Here is an 8,729-nt window from a genome sequence, read left to right as displayed (position 1 = left end):
TCAATAAGCTAGGCTCGGGTTTACAACCTTATTCTTTATTATTATTTCTGGACATTTCAAAAAACTAAATCTCCATTTAATTCTCATTTTAGCCAAAAATATTTTGAACTAGCTCTGTAATGCCAACAGAAAAAAAAAATTAATAATAATAATACCAATCCACCAACGAAAAGAAGTAAAACACAACAGGTGCGGTCAGAGTCTCTCGAGGGGGGACAGGATTCAGCTGGAAACTCGACGACAGCCGAGAAGAGGGAAGAGAAAATAAATATTTCCCGCCTCGGAGAGCTCACAAGCTGCAAGGGGAAACGAGAGGCTGGTTCCCACCACCGGGGCCTGGAGCGCGCAGCGAAAGAACCAGGCTGCGCCCGCAGCGCCGCGCTCCGGCCGGAGGAAACCGCCTGTATTTTATTTTTTTTTTTTTGCACCCTCCCTGGCCCAGGCGGCCCTGAATAAAGTGCCAGGCCTCCAAGAAATGGTTGGGAAGGGAACGGGAAAGGAGGGGGGGAGATCTGGTGCCACCCCCCCCCTCAGGAAGGGGGGGAAAAGAGCAAGGGGGAGGCGAGCGAGCACCCGAACAGGAAAACATCGTGGGGTAAAGCGGGTTCGACTCCAGGTCCAAAGGCCAGCTGGGGATGGTGATGTTCAGGAGGTGAAGCCCCCAGGAAATCCAGGCTCCCCGAAACCTTGGCACGGCTCTGGGAAAAGCCGAGGACTTTCGGGAGATGATTTCAACCCCGAAGGGAACTCGAGAGGCCAAGAGCCGGCGCTCCTCAACGCCCAGACCCCCCCCCAGGAGCTCGAGCTCTGCACCCGAAGAGGCCGCGTCTCAAAACCAGACCGTGGGCTTCAAAAAAAAAAAAGGAGGGAAGAGAGCACACCGGAAAGCTTAACGCGGCGACCCGGAAAGGCTTCAAGCGGCGAAGGACGAAGGGAAAGCGGCGGCCTGGTTCCCGAGTCCGAACGAAAGCAGCTTCGGAGCAGCTCAGCCGGCTGGGAAGGCGGCAAGGCCGTGAAAAAGAGCTGGCACGAGGACGAGGAGGGCAGGACGGGTGGGGGGGGGGGAAAGAAAGAGGCCTCGTGAGCAAAAGCAGGTGCAAGACAAGTGCAGCGTCGGAGCCCGACGAGGGACCCGAAGGATGGCTGGGGGGGGAAAGGAGAGGAGCGTGGCCGTGTGTGCAAGGCCGGATCCCGGGGGGAGGCCGGATCCGGCGCGGGGCGAGGCGGCCGGCGGGAGGGCGAGGGGAGGCCGTCAGGCGCAGATTTTGATGCGGGTGCCCTTGGCCAGGACGCGGAAGAAAGGGAAGATGCGCTCGTGGAAGGAGGCGTTGAAGGTGTGGATGTGGGTCATGCTCTCGGCGTTGTAGAAGCAGAGCTGGCCCCGTTCGTAGTCCAGGTAGACGCCGAAGCGCCGGGGCCGCTCGCTGGGCGACAGGGCCGTCTGCTCCGTGGCCGTCAGCGCTTGGTATTTCTTCCCGTTGGTGCCCACGCACCAGATCTCCCGTTTCTGGTGGGGCCCCACGGCCTTCTCTTTGCGGCGGGCCGTTTCGCGGGCCGCCCCCACCGCCCAGCCTCGCCGGCCCCCGACTTCGACCTCCCAGTAGTGGCGGCCGGCGGTGAAACCCTGCGAGCCCAGGACGCAGTAATCGGAATCGAAACGCTTGGGGTTGTCCGGCAGGTCCTTGCAGCGCTCGCCCAGCTTGACGCTGCGGCGGTCCAGGGAAAGGCTCAGGCGAGGGTGGGCGGTGTCGGGGTCCAGGGTGATGTCAGCTGGAAGGGAAAGGAGAAGGACGGTGCTGGGGAAGGTCGCCGGTCGTGTTTCTCCCGCCCCCAAAATCCTCCCCCGCATGTTTCATGTGCCATCAGGGGCTAAACGCTAATTTGGAGCCCCCCCGTGGGTCCTATCCCAATTCTAAAGGGGATTCCAGCCCCAGGATATTTTTGGGGGCTTTGTGGGCGAGGAGCTGGCCATGTTAGGGGAGGATCCAGATTGAGGGGCCAGAACCTGGATTTTGAGGGGCCAGAACCTGGATTTTGAGGGGCCAGAACCTGGATTTTGAGGGGCCAGAACCTGGATTTTGAGGGGCCAGAACCTGGATTTTGAGGGGCCAGAACCTGGATTTTGAGGGGCCAGAACCTGGATTTTGAGGGGCCAGAACCTGGATTTTGAGGGGCCAGAACCTGGATTTTGAGGGGCCAGAACCTGGATTTTGAGGGGCCAGAACCTGGATTTTGAGGGGCCAGAACCTGGATTTTGAGGGGCCAGAACCTGGATTTTGAGGGGCCAGAACCTGGATTTTGAGGGGCCAGAACCTGGATTTTGAGGGGCCAGAACCTGGATTTTGAGGGGCCAGAACCTGGATTTTGAGGGGCCAGAGCCCGGGACGGGGAAAGGCGTGGAGAGGAAGGAGAGAACAGGGCTGCCGCTGGAAAAAGAACCACGAGGGGCACAAATCATGCGAAGACAGAGCTGGGGAACGAGAAATCCCAGCCCAGGAGGAATAATCAGCGGCCGTTCCCCAGGATTTCGCTGCGGAGCTTGTCCCTCCAGGTCTGCTCACCTTGAGGGACTTTACTGAAGACTTTCTCCATCTTCCTCATCACCACGTCCTGCAGGAAGTAGTTGCGGTATTTCTTCCCCACGTCCACCGGCACCATCTCGGGCTCCTGGAATTTGATGTTCTCGCATCTGCCGGGAGGGGAAAAGCGGCGATTTAGCGAGGTGGGGATGTAAAACCACAGCGGTTTGGGGCACATCCGCGTCATTTAGACGATCTAAAAGCACGACGAGAGAATCCAGCCCGCTCCCCCGTGATGCTCCAGCCACACGGAGCCGCTTTCGGCCAAGCTGAGCAGCTCGGTGCCTGAAAAACCGGGCAGCCGTGGGCAGGACCGGTTGCGCTGGTACAGCCGGCGCTCCCCACCCTCTCCCGGCCGCAGGAACGGGAGCAGCCGCGCATCCAGGCCCTGTTAAGCGACGGAGGGACCCTCCCGCTGCCGCCTGTTGGCTTGAAAAGCCGGGGGAAGAATTCTTTTTCTCGAGTTAAAAGCGGCTCCCTGCTCCCCCAGGGCACGAGGTCTGCGTGGGCACACCCAGCTCCGCTCCCAAAAAGCGGCTGCTGCGAGGGGCTGGGATCTCTCCCCCACCTTTCTCCTCTCCTGCGTGCCCTCAGTTGCTCCCCAAAACCCCGTTTACGCCCCGTTTACCCCACCTGCAGGAGCCCCTGCCATCCCATTAGTTATCACACTGGCCCCAGCTCGGAAAAGCGCCCGCCGCATGGAGTTTAAAACAAAAACTCTTTTCTTTTTTTGGACACAAAAGCTGTTTCGAGTGAAAAGACGCAAAAAAAAAAAGCCACTCACCTGATAAAAGTGCCTTTGATGTCCTGCGGAAAGGAGGCAGCGGGGTGACAGAAAAAAAAAAAGAAAGATTAGGGAGGGCTGACGCTGATCCCGTTGTTGCTCGCACGAAATCCTCTTAACGGCCACCACTCAGCACCACGCTGAGCTGTGCGGAGCCAGGATGAGTCCTGTCCCAGTCAGGCAAGGGGAATAAAACCCTGAAAGATCTCGTCCACCGCTGGAGGCTTTTCCCAATAAAACAGGCGAGAAAATTGGGACCCAAATCTTTTGGGGGTGTCCCCTTCTCTTCCCCGTTTTCCCCCTCCGTGGTTCGTAGCTGCGGTTCGGGACAGGCGAGAAAATTTGGACCCAAATTTTTTGGGGGCATCCCCTTCTCTTCCCCGTTTTCCCCCTCCGTGGTTTGGGACGGGGAGGGATGTGACCCAGCAGGTGAAGAAACCGCCCACGAAGCGGAGCCTTTTGGAAGCAGGGTCCAGCCCCTCTTGGCGGCTCCGCTCGTTCCCATCCCGAACGTTATCTCCCGGCCATAAAAGCGGGCCCGGAGTTCCTCCGGCTGCCAGCGGGGAGCCGAGCGAGGCCGCGAGCAGGGTCCGTGGGGTCAAAGACCACGGAAGTTTTACAGCTCTTTGGGAACGTTTAAAAAAAAACAAAAAACGAGAGGGCTTCCCTTCCCCCTCCAGGGATCTCTGACCGTGGCCTCCCCTCTCCCAGCCCGGGAAGGGAAAAAAAAATAAAAAATAAGGACCTTGAGCAGTTGTAGCCCGTCCTGTTTGCTCTTGTCCTCCGCCTCGGCGATGAGGCGGCTGAGGGCGGCGCTCCGCTCCTCCAGCTGGCTGATGTTGCTGCTCTGGCGGACCAGCAAGCTCTCGTAGCGCTCCTCCAGCTGGTGCAGGAGCAGGACCTGCTCTCCGATGAGGAACTGGTGCAGCAGCTCGAAGTCCGACTCGAATTCCTTGATCTCCAGCTTCCTCTTGTCCTGCCGGGGGGCGGGGAGAGGGAGGAAAGGCTTTACAGGGGCGAAGGAATCGCTGTGGGAGGGATCAGCTCGTTTTTGGGGTCCTGCGCCACGCTTCCCCCCCCCCCCCCCCCCCCCAGGGTTTTATCGCCCTCCGCAAGCTCCCACGTGTCCAAAATCAACCGAAACCAGAACCGAACGAGAGCCGCCCGCGTTCCCTCTCGGGGAAACGGGTTTCGAGCGCGGACCTGAAGCCTTCTCAGCTCAAATGACAGACCCAAAGGACACCAATTTGCTCCCTCCCTCCCAAGCTGCCAGTTCCCACGAAACGCCGAGGCGCGCAACCCCCTCATTAAGTCCTAATTCGGTAGGGAAACGAAGCCCCGACGTTTTCCAGCCCTTGCAGCCCAGTAATTGCAGGGGAGGGAGCACGATGCCTCCGCGAGGCCTCAGAGCGGCGGGAGAGGACAAACTCCGCTCACCCACCTCGCCAGACATCAGGGCCACACTGCCGTTCCAGCGCCCTCCTCACCTCCTTGAAGGCTGATTATTTTGGGGTGGGATGGGAGAAACAGCTCGGAAAGGAAGCGTTTAAGCGATGGCCAGGCAGCCTCTTACCCTCAGCTCTGCGATCTTCTCCTCCTCGTTTGATTTCTGCTTCAGGACCGCGTCCAGCTTCTTCTTCAGCGGCTCCAGGTGGCTCTGGAGTTTGTTCTGAGAGCAAAAAAAAAAAAAAACAGAAAAACATCTCAGGAAACCCTGGCTGAGGCAATCCCCTCCTTCCTCTTCTCTTTCAGTCCCTAACTCCGTGGCAGAGCTGAAAAGGGAACCTCCTGCCCGGCCTTCGGACCGCTTCCCTTTCTCTTTGTCAGCTCTCGTGCCGGGAGCCCGTTTTTAATTAGAAAGCCAAAAATCCCACCCCGCTTCGGCCGGGGAATATCCGCAAACACCGGAGCTGCAGCCACCAAGCGCAGGCTGCATGGCTTGAGCTGCCTGAGCCATCACGTTTGGGTTTCTGGCTGAGAAAAGAGCCCGAATTCCCCTTTCGGGCTGCTCCTTTGATAGCAGTGTGGTCCTAGGTCGGCTTTAAGCCAGCAACAAAGCCACCACCGGCTTCATTTGTTGGGAATTGGCTTTGATTTTCCCCAAAACCCAACCAATTCTGCTCGGCCCTTTGCAGAGAGCAGATCTCCACATAAAAATTGGGGCTCCCCAGGCAAGGAATGAGCTGCCTGAACACCTCCGGGTGTTACAGGCACGAAGCACGGGCGCAACGCTTGCTCCCGAAAAAGAAGGAGGAACCCACAAGGGACGGAGCAGGCCACGAAGCGAGCGGCTCAGGGATCCCCGTCCCTTCCCTGCTTCGACCAAACCACCCCGAAACCACCTCCGGCTCGCCCACTGCTTGCTTCTGGACCTTTCCGTCTGCCCCTGCGCCCCCAGAGGTGGCGCCAAGGTTCGTGGCTTCCCGGCCTCCTACACCTCGAGCCTCCTTCCCACTCGCTGCTTCTCGCCCTCATCCCCTCCGCTCGCCGAACCAGCCCAGCGAGACGCGCCCCGCGCGCTGCCTCCAACAGATCCCCACGTCCGCGAGCCGCCAGGCTTCGATCCCCCCTTCTCCCCCCCCCAAAAAAAACCCCACCCATTATCCCATCTCGGCCCCGTCCCAAATCCCCCCCCCGGCACCTTATAATCCTGCACGACCTCCTCGAGGGGGACGACGCTGTGATGCTTGTGGCTCCGCGACTCCCTGCACACCACGCAGATGGCCTGCTCGTCCACCTCGCAGAAGAGTTTCAGGGGTTCCTGGTGCTTCTCGCACAGGTTCGGAGGCCCCTGGCCCCCCGCAGCCACCAGGATCCCCGGCCCTCCGGCCGCAGCCCCCGAAGCCGAGGGGCCGGCGGCGGGCGGCGCGAGGCGCTGGGGGTGCGGGTGCAGCTGGCGGATGATTTGCACCATGTTGGCCAGCTGGAGGTTGGGCCGAAAATTCCTCTGGAAAAAGGTTTTGCGGCACTGGGGGCAGGTAAAGGTCTGCAGGCGCCGCGGCCGGGTGGCCAGAACCGGGGGCGGTGGGGTCTGCACCTCTTCTTCCTCCTCCTCCACCTCCTCCTCCTCTTCCTCGACGTCCTCCTCCATCACGTCCTCGTCGTAGTCCTCGTCCCCAAAATAAAGCTCTCCCCCGACCCCACCGTCCCAAATGTCCTCCTCCACGGGCTCTTCCCACAGCTCGGCGTCGTCTTCCTCCTCGCTCCACATGTCCTCCTCCTCCTCCTCGGCGCCGCCACCACCGTCCTCCTCCTCCTCCTCCTCCTCCTCCTCTTCCTCCTGCTCCACCTCCAGCTCGTCGTCGTCGTCCAGCTCGTCCTCCTCATCCTCCAGCTCTTCGTCCAGCACGTCGTCCAGCCCCACGGCCCCTCCGCCGCCCGCCGCCACCGCCCCGGGGGCCGCCTCGTACTCCGCCTCGCCGCCCCACAGCTGCGAGATGCACACGCGGCAGAAGTTGTGCCCGCACCCGATGGACACGGGCTCCACGAAGTAGTCCAAGCAGATGGCGCAGATCGCTTCCTCCTGCAGCGTCTCCACCGGGTTCAGGCGCCCCCCGGTGCCCCCGTCGCCCACCACCGCCATGGGGGAGGCCGTGAGACTTCCCCCCCCCCCCCCACCCCGGTCCTCCCGGGGCTCTCTGAGGTCCTTTTGCCCCCCCCGGGAGGGCACCACCGGAGCTCGCCCCCTCCCCCTTTCCTCCCACCGAGCCCCCAGACCCCAAACCGGAGCCGCTCCCCCTTAACCCGGCCCGGTTCCCGACCCTAAACCCACCCCGTAAGCCCCAAACCGGGGGCCAGGCCCTGTCCCCGACCCCGACCCCGTCTCCTACAGGCCTCAAACCGGGAGTCCCGGCCCGGTTCCCGGCCCCAAACCTTCCCCCGAGGCCCCACACCGGGAATCCCGGCCCGGTTCCCGGCCCCAAACCCTCCCCGGAGGCCCCACACCGGGAGCCCCGACCCCAAACCGGGAGCCCCGACCCCAAACCGGGAGCCCCGACAAGGCCTCGCCGCCGCCGCCGCCCCCCCCGCTCCGAGCCCCGTTGCCGGGGAGGCGCTCTAGCCCCCTCCCGCCGCCGCTCTCTATGGTGCGGGCTCCGCCAACCGACGGGAAGCACGGCGGCGCTTCCGCTTTCCGGCCCCCCGCCGCCAGCCCCGCCCACTCCGCGCCCAGCTGACCGGAAGCGGCGCAGCCCGTTGCTAGGCAACGGGGAAGGTGGGCGGAAGCCGGGGGGGCGGCCCTCTGGCCGCGCCCTTTTCTCCTCGGGGGGCTCGGGGGGGGGAGCGAGGCCAGAGGGGGGGGGTGGGCGGGGCTCGGTGGGGTAGGAAGGGTCGCGATTAACCAGCGCAGCACCGCCCGGCTAGCTCAGTCGGTAGAGCATGAGACTCTTAATCTCAGGGTCGTGGGTTCGAGCCCCACGTTGGGCGCCTTGCGGGGTTTGTTTTTTCCCTCCTCATTTTATGCCCCTTCAAAATCTCCGACCCCGCGGCATCCGCACGGGGGGGGGGGCCCGGGGGCACCCCCGCTCCCTCCTCTTTTACCCACAGCCACTCATCCGTTAGTATTGTGAGGATATAAACGGACGGGGTGGGCCTTCTCCTACCGAGTTTCTGTAGTGTAGTGGTTATCACGTTCGCCTCACACGCGAAAGGTCCCCGGTTCGAAACCGGGCAGAAACACGTCCTTAAATCTTCCTCCTCCTCACATTTTTCTGCCTTCAAATGCTTCGGCCTTCAGCAACCTCGTCGGCCACGGGTGCAGCTCGAACCGCAGCTCTCGTTTCCCCGCCTGCTTATTTTGTCCGGTACAGTTCAAAAAACGGCCCTTCGCCGTTACCGGGGGGCTCCGGGGGGTCACCGGGACCACCCGGGGACCCAGCGCGGCTCCGGGCCCACGAAGGAGAATGTAACCACGAGCCTACTTTACAAACAGCCCGGCTAGCTCAGTCGGTAGAGCATGAGACTCTTAATCTCAGGGTCGTGGGTTCGAGCCCCACGTTGGGCGCTTTGGTTTTCTCCTTTTTTCCCACTTTCCACAAATTCGCCTAAATTCAACCAAAAAAGCGCCACAGAACCCCCAGCTCAGCGAGTTTTTACTAAAAACATCTTCACGTTTCCGTAAACCTCCTCAGTGCCCTTTACATCCTGGATTACGGTTAAGTTTTTCGGAAGGAAAAGGTGTGCTATGAGGATAACCACCCTTCTCCCCTATTTTTTTCCCCTTTTTATGAGCTTTCCAAACACTTTGCAAGCCCCAGTGCCCATTTACTAGGGAAATGAGGCCCTACGAAAGCCCATCTCCTATTTCCTTTTCTAAGCAAAAAGGAGAAGAGGGGAAAAAAAAAAGAGGAAAAAAGAGAATCCCCCTC

General features: G+C 61.0%; 1 protein-coding gene across 1 annotated transcript; it reads right to left on the bottom strand.

The window, feature by feature from the left end:
- Positions 1-19: 19 nt before the first annotated feature.
- Positions 20-7,591, bottom strand: LOC308184218 (E3 ubiquitin-protein ligase TRIM41-like). The gene is made up of 6 exons (XM_080571094.1): positions 6,005-7,591; positions 4,937-5,032; positions 4,109-4,339; positions 3,364-3,386; positions 2,562-2,689; positions 20-1,770 (listed from the first exon to the last, which is right to left on the bottom strand). The coding sequence occupies exons 1-6, from the start codon at positions 6,944-6,946 to the stop codon at positions 1,253-1,255; spliced, it is 1,938 nt and encodes a 645-aa protein (XP_080427220.1). The 5' UTR covers positions 6,947-7,591; the 3' UTR covers positions 20-1,252.
- Between the last annotated feature and the right edge of the window lie 1,138 nt (positions 7,592-8,729).

This window comes from Anser brachyrhynchus, assembly GCF_964034855.1.
Source record: "Anser brachyrhynchus genome assembly, chromosome: 30".
NCBI classification, from domain to species: domain Eukaryota; kingdom Metazoa; phylum Chordata; class Aves; order Anseriformes; family Anatidae; genus Anser; species Anser brachyrhynchus.
The sequence above is the reverse complement of the archived record's forward strand: the minus strand, read 5'-3'. Positions and strand labels throughout refer to the sequence as shown.

Bases quoted from the DNA above. Each gene is read 5' to 3' on its own strand.
- LOC308184218 (XM_080571094.1), bottom strand. From the start codon at position 6,946: ATGGCGGTGGTGGGCGACGGGGGCACCGGGGGGCGCCTGAACCCGGTG. The intron at 5,033-6,004 runs GTGCCGGGGGGG...TTTTGCTCTCAG, and splicing joins AGGTCGTGCAGGATTATAAG to AACAAACTCCAGAGCCACCT. The intron at 3,387-4,108 runs GTCCTTATTTTT...TCCTTTCCGCAG, and splicing joins ACGGGCTACAACTGCTCAAG to GACATCAAAGGCACTTTTAT.